Raw genomic sequence first — 14,209 nt, 5'->3', positions numbered from 1 at the left:
TTCTTCCACTCCTTTGCCCCACTTTGTCTCTTTCATGAGCCACGCACGCAAGCACGCACAATACTGATGAAAAGAACCAAGCGAGCAGTACAGCAAGCTCCTCATATGCATCTGTGCCAATTCCATTCAAAACTGCGTACCAATTTCCAACTGCTGTCTCACCTCAGACCTTCATTCTGCTCATCACCACGTTACCACACTCACCGTAACCACTACACATGTCTCATGAAAAAATCCCCACAATAACTTGCGTTCACGTCTTCATTACAAATGCCGCAGTTGCAAACATCTCCCTCTTCACTATAGGTGCTGCCATTACAAGCATCCTTCTACCTCTCCGCCACAACGTCACATTACAATCTCTTCACTACAAAATGCCACAATGTACTCCCACCTTTCTATCACCACCACAACTGCCACCTATTCGTCGAACATTCACCACAGCTTGAAAGACGCTGAAGGAACGATACTCAGGTTGTTTTAGAGCATAACGTGAAGCTCGAACGTGCGCTGGAGTTCGTTCGAAGACGTACAAGTAGCACCGGGATTTCCATAAAATACCATGTTTGAATGGAGGCTAGTGCACGTTCGGTCCAGAGAGCGCTTCCAAAAACCATGGCCCCATGTTAATCTTGGAGTTCTGATGCGTGGCCAGGACAGTAAGCAACCGAGGCCATTTTTCATTTTTGGATCCTGGAAGGGTGTGGCTACGGCAAAGGACTACCGCTGTGGACCAACAGGGAAGCTGGAAATTACCAACAGCCCCATTTGATCCGATTCTTAGCTCCTCCCTTGCCCGGGGCTCATAAAAGGAGTGAACTCAGTCAGATATAGCCAGACATCGACGGAGGTCTGACATTGCCAGAAGAGAGATATCGTCAGACACGAGACCTCGCCGGAGAAGCAGACGGTGCACAGAAAGCAAGCTTCAGCACTGAGCGAGAATGCCATAAAGCCTCACCCCATGTTGCAGTACACTTGCACCTCTCACTCCCACACCATAGACGCCCTCAGTATTTCTCTTCCTCCTTCCCCTTTCCTAATCATTTATACATGAAGTCAGCGCAGAATCAGAACGAGTCGCTACTACAAGCCGGGGCTCTTCTCATCTCATCGACGCTCAGTTCGGCTGCATTCAGATGCAACAGTTACACTTACAGATTCTCACCCTACTCTGATGGGGTCTTTCTTTTACGCATCTTTCTCTACCATCTATCTCTCATCTACTGTGGACGCACAAGAGCAGGCATGGGCAAGTCCCAAACAACTATTCTTTGCACAGTGAACCTTATTGACTCCCACCTCATATCTTCTTCTTACACCATGCCTCACCCCATGTTGCAGTACACTTGCACCTCTCACTCTCACACCATAGACGCCCTCAGTATTTCTCTTCCTCCTTCCCCTTTCCAAAGCATTTGGGTTGCACAGGTCTGCCGACCGCATCAGGTATTGAGAAGTTGCTAATCCTCCACTGCTTCTTATATCTCTGGGCTATCTCTAACTTTCCTCAGGTGTGTGTGCGTGTGTGCGTGTGTGCGTGTGTGCGTGTGTGCGTGTGTGCGTGTGTGCGTGTGTGCGTGTGTGCGTGTGTGCGTGTGTGCGTGTGTGCGTGTGTGTGTGTGTGTGTGTGTGTGTGTGTCTGTGTGTGTGTGTGTGTGTGTGTGTGTGTGAGTGATAGTGCCTGTCATAGCATAAGTTAAGACTGTATAAGCATATTTGGGGTAACTCTGCATTGTGTCTTCTCTTGTAAATATTGCATGTCTTTTGCTGCATCCACAAATTCCTTGCTTTCCCCTGCTGTACATTTACAAATAAATCCTTTACTGTGCCACATAACTTTCCTCGCTTTATTAAAATAAATGTGCTTGTTAGGAATGCACCCAGCTCGTTTTTGTTTTTTCATCCATTGGTCTAGCATGGTCTGCACCTTAGTTTAGCGAGGACATTGCACCCCAAAACCTGCTTAAGAGCCGGTGCGTACTTGGCAGCTCCGCTCGGCTGCACCTGATATGGTAAGTAACATAAGTAACGCAAGTACGCATCGAGGGCGTGATTTCTCGATAAGGCAACCATGTGTTCCTCGTTAAACGGTTGTGAGATGGAGGACACTGGGTCACGTGGTCAAGTTATTGGTGTTCACGGTCGATTAGCGACCCACCATGACACGAAGTTATTCGTGTCCAACAGCCTGCGATTCCCAGTGAGTCTGGAGAGGAACAACCAGGGACAGCCCCTCCCTTGTGGTTACCCTGGGTCTGCGACTGTGTGTGTGCGTGCGTGCGTGCGCGCGCGTGCAAAGCCTGCTAACGTTGAAATCAAACCAATGTCACCTGCAGAGTGACCCGTATCTTGCCAAAAGGTGACCACATGTGACTACTTTAAGGTCACACTGAGGTGAACAGAGCTGCTATCCACCAGGAGCGACTCCTTGAGGAATATCTGCCTACGAGAGATTCCGATGAGAATCGTTCTACAGAGTAACCATGAAAAATATGTTTGCCTCATAACGTCACCAAATGACGTCATAATGTCTCAAGCTTGACATATCTAGAAAGCACTCATCGAGGTGTTCAATTTGAGGTACTTCACGATATGGTTCCTAAAAATTGAAAATTTGACCTTGGGGTCAAATATGTTTGACCTTCGGCGCTAACCATGAAGGTCAAGGCCAATCGCCACCAAAAACTAATCAGCTGAGCGCCAGACCATATACTACATTCCCATAAAGTTTGGAGACGATTCGATTAAAATTACTCAAAAAATAAGGGTTTCGTCGACTCCCCTGATTTGCAACAGTGACCTTGACCTTTGACCTTGACCTTCAAAATTTTATGCGCTGAAAGGGACCTCTATAGGCCTCTGATATGCGAAGTTACAAAAATTTCCAATGATAACTGTGCTCTGCAGAGTGATTTATACGTGATTGCAGACAAAAAAAAAACAAAAAAAAAACGTATGAAGGTCAAGGCCAATCGCCACCAAAAATTAATGAGCTGAGCGCCAGACCATGAACTATATTCCCATGAAGTTTGAAGACGATCCGATCAAAATTACTCAAAAAATAAGGGTTTCGTTGACTCCCCTGATTTGCGACAAAGTGACCTTGACCTTTGACCTTGACCTTCAAAATTTTGTGCACTGAAAGGGACCTCTATAGGCCTCTGATATGCGAAGTTACAAAAATTTCCAATGATAACTGTGCTCTGCAGAATTTTTTATACGTGATTACAGACAAAAAAAAAACATACAAGCTGACTAACATATCTTGCAAAAACTTTGTTTTGGCAAGATAATAAATGTACTAATACAGTGTAAATTAAACCAAAACAGAAGTCTAACCCTAACAAATTTATTTCAAAACAGTGAGATGGTTGAGGGTAAACATATTACATTCTCATTCGTACTGTACTCTGTTGTAAATACAAAACACAAGACTTAGCTCGGAGATTATGATTATGATGATCATGATGCTACGTGGGGAGGATGGAGGTGATAAAGATGTGGATGTAGAACTTGTGATGGGTGTTGGATCACTGGGAGCCTGACAGTCACCTGCTGCATTGCCACAAAGAAGAAGGGTAAAACGATCCTCTAATCCAGAGCAGATTGAGCTTCCCTGCTTGAACAGGAAGGTAGAAGATGGCATCCTCTTCCAAAATAATCCATTCTCTTCAGCATTAAAAACCTGCTCCAGCATAAATCCCTTTGCCTCGATTGGTTCCATGAACCATGGTTGAACTGGAGCCTTGGTAAATCCACGATGGTACCGAGACCGGTCCACTCAAAGGCATTTTTTATGTTTGGTCCTCGATCCAAGCATTAGGCACCTTTTCCATCCTTTCAATATGACGATAACGGATCTGGAATGAGCTGTTCGTGCTTGGCGGAGTGAGAACACTTGAACAGATATTTGAATCACGTTCACCGCACAGTTGATGAATTGATCCAGTCATGGTGGCCCACCGATGCCACACTTTCACTTTTGCCAACGTATCGAACAACTCGATTTTTTTTTTTCCACACACTGTCATAACCTTTCTCTGCCTTTTGGTTACAATTAATTTTGTCCATCGCTTAACGTTTTTGTGCCATTATTAACTGTTGTGTGTCCACTCAATCTTGTATATCTAGTATTGCAGGATCTCCGTATGTCATTTCCATTTCAATGACGATTCATTATTATTACACTTAGCCTTGCTGTGTATGCTGGTCTGTTTACTGCAATTAACGTTGAGTGAGAAACAAGAAATGGCTCGTAATTGGAGGTAATCGTACATGTGGACACAAACGATGACTCATCTCAGCTCAAAAACCACGATTGGCTGAGATGAAATACGTGCCGCGATAACGAAATCGGAACACAACAGGTTGCTTGCGATTGGTAGAAACCCATGATATTTGAAGATTTACTGTGTTTAGAAGAGTGCACCAAATGCAATGTAGTATCCATTCTCTTTTGACAGCATCAGTGCTGTTGAAGCAGTCTCGTATGAAGGAATGCATTGGATTGGTTTGCCTATTGCTTTTCCTTGTGATAGTCAGGGCAGGAATTTTGAAGTTGGCCAGGGTACTGGCACACAATGGCCTACTCTTGCAAAATGCAACATGGGATTTTTAATCTCCACAAGTAAATGTTTAAGGAATTCCTGACCATGAAGCCCCAGAATGACATTTTATTATTGGGTCAATACTCCGACCCAGATAAAATGGTGCAACTCGTACACTACCTGTTGTGCTATCCTGTCCTTCCTCTAAATATCATGTATTAAAGAAAGTTTGATTGATTGCTTCTGATCCACTTTCTAATGCCTGTTTCTTCATCATTCACGCACCGTTGAATCATGTTCACCATTTTGTACCTTGCATGATATTTTGGGTACAACTAAAGTGATTTATTTCTTTGTATTTGTTAGAAATGAAACCTTCAACTACACACAAGCAAACCAGGCAGAGATCTCAAAAGTACAGAGGCTCATCAACCATCTCGGCAGGTGCTGCCCGAAATGAAGCTTCTTCGTCGTTGTTCGACGTCGCAGCGCACACTCAACGCCAACTCCATCAGTTTATGTACTCTCTGATCTCCTTTCTTCCAAAGCTTCTTGCCTCACATGCATTTCTTCATAAGGTGAGTCGTAGCATTTTCTTGTTTTACTCTTTATTTTCTTTGTTTTTGTTTTCTCTTTGTCCGTCGCACCTTCCTGATCTTTTCCTGTTTCTCGAAAGATGGCGCAATGCAGTGAAGCTGAAACGGATAATCTACAGCCTCTTCAGCAAAAGTAATTTTTCTTCTATTACTCCCCATACAGCCCTAAACTCATGGTTTTCAAAGTGTTAAAAAAAAGAAGTGAGTTGTTCAATTGAGCGGTATGGTTTTGGGAAGAGGGCAGCATGTGACATACTCTTTAGTTTTAGAGCCGAGTGCATGACTTGTAGTTTATCGTTTTGTTCTTGTGCAGCCTTTTGCAAGAGAGTCTGCATTTTGTCCATCTGGCATCACAAAGCTCCGAGCAGTGCAACGAAAATCAGGCAGCCAAGTTCTGGAAGGCCATGTTAAACCGTGCTTACAATACTCTAGAAAAGGTAAGGTGGAGCCTGTTTGGTTGTTTTTATTAAAATTGTCATTTTGTTACCTCGGCCACCAAATGTGGATGGGAGGTTATTTATGTTTTCACTCTTGTTTGTCTGTCTGTGTCTGTGAGCATGATATCTCAAAAAGTTATGGGGCATCGAGACGAAACTTGGTGGGCAGTTTGGGTGTGTGACATTTGATTTTGGTGAAGATCCAGATCTGAATCCAGATCCAATAAAAAAAAGGAATCTGGATCCAGATAAAATGAGTATTTATTTATTTTAAAATTTGATAAGTGATTCTTCACCATTAAAAGATGGGGACAAAAACTATGCCTGGCATGTTATCTCAAATAGTTTTGGTTGGGTTATGACAAAACTTGGTGAGGTGGGATGAACAAGCAGATTAGATTTTGGTTAAAGTCTGGATTCAGATCCGACCTATCAGTGGGATGCAAAGCATAAACTGTTCAGTCTGGCAGAGGTATGCGCTCTACTGAGTGCTGTTCTCATTTGTTTTGTTTTCCTCCTCCAAGCAGTGTTTCTATAATTCTCATTAAAGATAGGGATGGGTGAGATTCAGTTTTAATTCGATGCCTTTTAATCTTTCCATAAAAATGGCTGACAAATCTTCTGTGTGTTTTGCAAGCATTTCAACAAAGAGTGACATCATGTTATCGTAATACTCCCTGCTCTCTGTAGGTAGTGTTTAGCCACCCCATACCCTTACATTGTCACAGCATCCTGAAATTTCCCTTCGAGATTTCAATCGCCGCCACCACAACATTGCTGGTGAACAGTTGCCTGGATTTTGGCTAATTACTGTTTCCTTCTGTATGATGACAAACAACTTGGCTCCTTCCACTTATGCAGATGGAATAGGATTACAACTCTGATCTCTGCTTTGTATCAATTGAGGAGTCATCACAGCCCTTAATGGGGTCACGTAAGAAAGTCCCTCATTTCTCTCACAGCCATCACCACCCTGCCATCATCAATGTTGGGATTGAAATACCACTCATCTCATCGAGGCCTTTCCCTTGATGGAACTTTCGGAAAGCTAGGTTTTGTTATAGAAGTAAATGAGAGGATCACTTTTATTGATCCTAGACCTGAGAATTATAATGTCATTTGCCAAGTCCTTAAATATGCTGCCATAAACAACATCCTTCACGGCTACGGAAAAACTTTCACTTCCAGAAACTGAAGTCCTTTTGAAGGAGTATGAGACAACTGGAAACCCAGACACAGCGACATACCTTCTCTCATCTCTTGGCTCTGTATGCCATCAAAGATGGATTGAAACTGTGGAGGGTTTAGATTTCACCCATTCCTGCAAGATAGTGCTACTTGAAACCACCTCCGCCACCTTGGTGCTGCGAGCCCACTCCACAATCACCCACCACAAGTCACTGCAAATGGTGTAGCATCAAAGCCCCTCTTGAATTCCAAAGGCATCACATTCAAGCAACATAGGACCAAGGTGCGCAAGGAAGTTTCTGCTAGCATGGCCACTTTACCTATTACCTCTAGCTTGGCATCTCCATACACCCTTCATGAAGTAGAGCATGCAAATCAACGTCTAGGAAAGCAGCTGGCCAAGATGATATATATATATATATATATATATATATATATATATATATATATATATATATATATATATATATATATATATATATATATAATACCCAGAATTCCTAAATAACCTAGGGGCTGCAGATAAAGCTTGGTGTGCTTTCTTCTTTAATGCTCTCTATCAGTCTGGCACCATTCCTAAGATGTGGAGAGAAGCTAAGGTTTTCGCCATACCCAAGCCAGGGAAGCTGGGAGATGACCCTTCAAGCGACCGACCAACATCATTACTCCACACATCATACAAATTGTTTGAGCATCTTCTGCTAAGCCGTATCTCATCGCTAGTTGAGCCTTCTATCCCAATGGAACAGGCAGGATTCAGACCAGGGAGAAGCTCTGTGGATCAGGTTCTGGCTTTAACAATGTACATTGAGGCTGGATACCAATACTCTCTCAAGGGTGGTGTTGCCTTGATAGATCTGTCAACAGCTTATAACACAGTTTCAAGATATGGGCTGCTTCTCAAGACAGCAAAGCTCCTTCTGTGCCATGCAACCATGCAAGTACTCGCATCTATGCTTAGCAACCGTCGTTTCATTCTTATTTGGGGATATGACCAGTGCACCAATCACTGAATGATGGTCTCCCAAAAGGATCAGTGTTGGCCCTAATGCTTTTTAATATATATATATATATATATATATATATATATATATATATATATATATATATATATATATATATATATATATATGACTTACCTTTTACTACTTCATAAAGTTTGCTTATGCTGATGATCTTGTTCTTGCCAACCAATCATGCAATTTTGAGGATGTGAGCAGAGATCTTATGAACAATCTCAAGGTTTTGGAGTATTTCACCAACTCGAGACTCCGCACCAATCCATCAAAAACTACCGTCACTGCCTCCCATCTGAGCATTCGCCTGGCTCATTACAAACTAGATATTTCCTTTTGTGGTAAGTGAGTCCAGAATGAACCACACCCCAAATATCTTGGAATCACTCTGGATTGCAGCCTGACATACAGGGAACATATGAAAAGGTTTTGTGAGAAAATAGAGATGAGTGAACCTCATACATAAGCTTGCCAGCATGAGCTGGGGAGCTGGCACATGCAGCCTTTGCATTTCTACCCTTGCTCTAGTTACTAGAGTCTAGTGTATCCCACTGCAGAGTATTGTGCACCTGTCTGGGTTGTGAGCAGTCACACTAAGCACCTTGATACTATCCTGAACTCTGCAATGAGAATTGTATCTGGCACACAGAAGTCAACCTCTCGACCATGGCTCCCTGTGCTGATGAACATCGCATCCCTGGACATTCGCAGGCCAACACGAACGAACGTCCTGAGTATACCTTCAGATGCAATCCAATGCTGACTTTCCAATCCACCAAGAGATACTGAACGCTCCAAGACTTCAATTGAAGTCACAGAAGCCTTTCTGGATCATAGGACCAAAGTGGCCAATACTAATGATAAGGAGTTGTGGTGGGAAAAGGCATGAGTCCAAAATGGCCAGCTCATTCAAGATTTCACAAATGAGCCCCAGGCCTTGACCTACAGAAACGCCAATGGAGTGGTCCTAACCTACTGTGAACTCCATGTGCAAGGATCGCCAATCACATGTACAAGTGGAAGCAACCTGAGAGCTCAGTGTGTACCTGTGGCCATCAAGATCAGACAGTCCTACATGAAGTAGGTACATGCAGAGAAGATTCATTGGGTCCTTCGCAGAAGTACACAGGGTCACTGATGCTGTGATCAAATGGCTCTCATTACTAGATATTCAATTATAATTGTACACAAGATCATACGAAAGAAGAAGATAGTAATACTTTTTGAGTATACAGGTACTTGTGTCCTCTAAAACTACCACAATGATTGCTGAATTGTAACAGGCATTTAGGTTTGGAAACGTAATCGGTCTTTATTCAAAATTATACTGATCCATTATTTGATCTACATTGTTTATTTTTTTTCTTGTTTCTTCGGGGTTTTTTTGATTAAAAGAAATTCCATTGAGTACAAGTGGAAGCAACCTGAGAGCTTGTGAACCCGTTTGTTCTGTTTTTCCGTAATCGTGTTATTATCAGACCGCAGTGCACACGTCATCATTACACGTCGAATGCTCCTGAAGGAAAGACCTGCCTGAAGTGGTTATATAAGAATCAGCCAAAAATATTTTGATTGTGAATGTATGTCATATAATTGTTGGATTTCTTTCCATTAATTTGACATCCTGGGATTAATTGCTGCGTCACACCACACACCTTGTGACGATGAGAAAATGTTTTTTTTTAAATCTTTTAAAAAATTTATTTCTATTTTTTCCTCTGACGTTCACGTCACCCGATTTGATATCGTTTTGTTGACCAGCCGATGTTATGTACTGTCAGGTGAACCAGCTGCTGTCGATCAATTCATTTGTCCCAGCTGTGCGAGCCATAATGTCTCATGAGCTTCCAGTGATGCGGCGAAAGGCCATAGAGTTGCTGAGCCTCAAATTGCAGGCCCGTCAAGGTCCCTGGACTGACGATCAGGTGAAGCCATTTTTATTGTTCATGGGTGTTGGACCATTTGTATTGATATTTTTATGACAAATAATGCATGATTAAACTGGAAGAAATTCACGGCCATGTTTTTTTATTTTCTTACCCAATTATCGTCCAGAAACCTTCAGGAAAAGTCCTTTTGCTCTGCAAACCTTTTGGCATACTTGTGACCAAAGTTGGCATTGCACTGTATTATTTTGTTAATGCGAACAATATTTAATTCTGCGAGAATTGATACCTCTTATTTCTTTAATTTTTTATTGCTGAACATCTAATTTTTTTTTACTTCGGATCTTTTAGGTCGAGCTTCTGATGAGTGTTCAGGAACAGTTGCTGCTGATTGCGTGTGGCACATACAAGCCAATGGAGTGTGATGAATCTGGACAGGAGCGGGCATTAAATCGGCAAACTGCCCTTCTTGCTTTAAAACTGCTGTGCCGTGCTGTTGGACACGGACAGAGGCAACGCTTTGCACCCGTCATTGTCGCGATGCTCACTTTGTTGGAAGAGGAAGACATTGATGGCAATGTGGCGGCCGGTGCCTTGCTGTGTGCCGCCGAGGTCGTCGGCTTTCTTGGAGTACACGCCGTGCCACATCTTCCAAGGTCTGGCAAATGGTGCTTGTCGATGTGTCAGGATTAAAGGATGTATGAGAGGGCAATGTGGATGGTGGAAGGTTGTAGAACACAAGCAGCAGAATATCATTCCAAAATGTAGGTGTTCTTTATCCATTGTTGTGCACTGTCTACTGTTTGAGATATTCACCTGCTTGTGTTTTCAGCCAATATTTGGTACAACGTAGTTACATTAGAAGATATATATTTATATGAATAACCTTGGATCTTGTCAAGATAACCTTGGATCTCGTCATTTTAATTTCTGAGATTCTGTGTCGTCAAAGGTTTGATGCTTGTTCTTTTACAGCATTTCCTTTATGGATGCAATTAATGAAAATTCCTACTAGTTGGCCCATGTTGCTCAAAGGTTTTGAAAGTAAAATGAAAGGACCATAATAAAAGCGTTCCCCATTCGGGTTAACATATATCACACGAGTCATTTGCACCGTGAGAGGGAAGGTCTGTCAATCTGTCAATTTGCTTTAGCTGCTGAAGAAATGACTCATAATTTATAAGCAAGTGGCTTTGTTAATTTATTAGCCAAACTTTTATTGCGGTGAAATGTTTAACACGTTCTAAAAATTGTTTTCTACCTTCTCTGTTTAATGATTATCGCCCATTTCGCCATGCCCATCCCTTCACGGTCTGTCCTTTTTTACACATCGTTTGGTTGGTGATGAGATGCTTCAGGGATTTGTGTATAAGCTTTAGGTTCTGGGATAGCAATTGCTATGTGATTGATTTCTTTTGCCTTTGAGTTTACTGTAATGGTGAAGTTCATAGCATGAGTAATCAAGGCTGCTATTTGGTGCCGTTTGAAGACATTTTTGGCAAAAATTTCTCAGAAAATGGGTTGACTTCGAGGAATTTTTTTCTGCAGGAACATCTCAGCCACGTAAACTTGGCGTAATGCCGAGATCCTTCGAAGCATCCGAGTTGACCTGTTAGAGAATGCTGTTTATCTCCTTGTCTCACGCAGACTGCTACCAGCACTGGTGGGTGCACTTCGTGTGCAGACCGAGTCACCGTCTCACGAGGCTCACCTGCTTAGTGCTGTCACAGCCCTTCAGCGAATCTCTGCTGCCCTGCCGTGTTTCCTGAGCCCCTATCTTTTGAACATTGTTATACAGGTTAGTTTTACCTTCCTGTACCTTTTCTGTCATGTGGATTCTGCACTTGCTCAAGCTTGGTGAGACTTTTATAGACGTGTCACTTTGTCTTCTGCATTCACCGAAACGAACTAATGATACATAAAACAATGGAGATCGTTCAATGATTGTTTTCTTAAATTTCATAATGTGAGATTTTATGAATACATCGTCAGTTTATTTAATGCTTTAGGATAGAGTTTATAGTGAGATTTCTTTCAAATTCTTCATAACACAGATAAATGCTGTGACTTCATGTATTTTTATTGTCGTTTTAATTATTACGTTAATCCAAGGCTCATTGGTGGAGCTTGTACACGAGAAACATGTAGAAAAAAACAATACATTAGTAGACATAAGTGTACTTTTACATCAACGACAAGGGCATCAGTAGACAATGGACAAACGCATGCAAGATGGGATTTGAACCCTGGTCCTGAGCCTGAGGTTCAGATGGCAACAGGATAGGCTGATCAGGGATGGGAAGATCAATCGGCAACTTGTTAATTAATTATATTGTTTTGTATTTGACAAATGGCATTAAAATTATTCAGCAACAAGCTTGAAGTGAATTTAAAATAATAAACTTTCAATGCATGTCATTGGAGTTGGTGTTGAAGGTGATAACTGATAAGGTATGTAGATGTTATATTGGTTATTACCATATGATATGAAGGTTATCGTGTTTTATATTGCCAAATGATAATGTGGATATCGTGTTGGTTTGTTACCTCTGCCATTGAAGGTGGATGGAGGTTATGTATCGCGAAACGTTAGGGACAGATTTGGACGAAATTTGGTGGACAGGTTGAGGTGTGTGATGAGGATGAATGGATTGGATTTTGGTGAAGATCCGAATCCTGTAATTTTTCAGTGATTCTTCAGCCTTTGAGATATACGGCCAAACACGATATATAGCACGCTATTTCAAAACATTGTGGGTGGATTCACACTAAACTAGGTGGATGATTTGGGTTGGTGACAAGAACAAACTGATTAGATTTTGGTTAAGGTCAGGTTTCAAATCTAGCCTATTGGTGGGATACAAAATGTAAACAATTCAACCTGGCGGAGGTATGCGTTCTACCGAGTGCCGTTCTAGTTCCAAAATTATAAGGTGGATATGTATCATGTTTGTTTATTAGTTTATTTCCAAGCCTGATATTGGCTTAGTGGTTAAGGTTGTTTGTTGCTTGGGATCTTAGGGTCCTGAGTTTGAGCCCCGTTGGCCGCTGAATTAACACCAGGTGGGGTTGACTCAGCTTGTCATGCTTCCGAGGTCGGCGAAATGAGTATCGGTGTACTGGTATAGGGTACAGCATCAGCGGCACAGCCGCGCCCCAACAAAATGATAGCAACCCGCAGCAAAGCTGCCATATGCAAGAACAAGAAGAAGAAGATTAGTTATTACAAAACATTTTGCATCCGTTTTATGGCTTTATGCGAGTATAATGAAGCGTGCTGCACTCCTTACTCAACTCGGCTCTGTCGATTGTATAAATTTGCTCTCCTGTTGTTTTTCATTCCGTAAATACATAGCTCATGCTGTAAAGTTGATCCCACCTATCTTCATTTATTTATTTCTTTTAACTTTGTTTAATGGATGATCTTTATCTTTGAGGTTCACATCTTTAAGGTTTGCACACTTTTTTGTTTTCTTTAGTCGTTAACATGTATTTAACAGTTCAATATAAAAACGTACTTTCAGGTATGATATAGTTGCGGTTCTGCAAAACCGCATGCCTCTAAGGCAATGGCACCCAACATACAGTGATCCCCAGGCAGTTATTTCATTAGTCTTCGTGCAGTCAGATCTTCCCCTCATGTCTAATGGGTTAATGGGACGAAGTGCGTTTCGTGGGTCTAATAGTTCGGTCGAATAATTATATCTTTGTCTTCTTTTCAATCCTGATTTCCATCCAACGCTTTCCTTTTATCCATGATACAATTGAAGCAAACACACATCCATGATAACAGACACCCGCGCAGCCCTATGAGAGAATTACCAAATGAACAAGTGCACACATGGCACGCCCTTTCGTTCAAATCTGCGTGCCAATTTACAACGGCGTCTCACCTTGCTCAACCTTCACTCACCACCTCGACCACAAACATCTCACGCACATGGGAAAATCATCACGCGCCTCCTTGCACCTCCGCATCGATACGGTTTGCCACCAAGCAGAGGCGTGGCGCCAGGCCACCACAGCCCATGCTGCTCAGGCCGCGTGGCACGGGGACGGGCCAGGCGCTTCGGCAGTGCCAGCCACATCTTGCCAGGGATGCCCCAAATGGGCACCTGGGACCTACGTGACCCTCGTCCAGTCACCAGAACAGGGCAGGATGGGTGACGGGGGTCGCGGGGGGGGGGTCGCAGGGCGATGCGAGGCTCTGGGCTGTCATGCCGGATGCGTGAATGAGACCGCTTCTGCTCCCAGGAGCCTGGCAGGGCGGGGCCGGGACCCAATAGGAGAGCACGATTCGGATGACGGCGCATCGCTTCGGGTCGTCACCCCACCCTTCGTCCAGGGCTTATAAAAGTCAGATAACAAAGCAGTTCACTCTCTCTCTCTCTTTCTGCACTTCTTCCGCCTGTTTGCCTCACCCACTTCTCCACCTCTCTGCTCCACCCTCACTTCACTGCTCCTCGTTGTCTGCCTGTTACTGCATCTGCACTCTGGGTTGGTGTGCGACAGACGTTCCTATGGACCAGTGCGGAG

The 14,209-nt window shown here is 42.9% G+C and overlaps 1 protein-coding gene across 3 annotated transcripts in view; it reads left to right on the top strand.

The window, feature by feature from the left end:
- The window catches only part of HEATR1 (HEAT repeat containing 1), a 160,368-nt gene that overhangs the window by 131,514 nt on the left and 14,645 nt on the right, over positions 1 to 14,209 (top strand). For all 3 annotated transcript variants that reach the window (XM_085851860.1, XM_085851861.1, XM_085851858.1), the window contains exons 32-37: positions 4,917 to 5,128; positions 5,227 to 5,279; positions 5,460 to 5,583; positions 9,569 to 9,712; positions 10,025 to 10,329; positions 11,321 to 11,471. In XM_085851860.1, the coding sequence (XP_085707986.1) occupies positions 4,917 to 5,128; positions 5,227 to 5,279; positions 5,460 to 5,583; positions 9,569 to 9,712; positions 10,025 to 10,329; positions 11,321 to 11,471 (989 nt within the window). The remainder of the gene's footprint in view (positions 1 to 4,916; positions 5,129 to 5,226; positions 5,280 to 5,459; positions 5,584 to 9,568; positions 9,713 to 10,024; positions 10,330 to 11,320; positions 11,472 to 14,209) is intronic.

The sequence above is a fragment of the Eptatretus burgeri genome, chromosome 13 (assembly GCF_056783735.1).
Source record: "Eptatretus burgeri isolate ZD-2024b chromosome 13, Ebu_testis_v1, whole genome shotgun sequence".
NCBI classification, from domain to species: Eukaryota; Metazoa; Chordata; class Myxini; order Myxiniformes; family Myxinidae; genus Eptatretus; species Eptatretus burgeri.
This window is presented reverse-complemented; position numbering and strand designations above follow the sequence as displayed.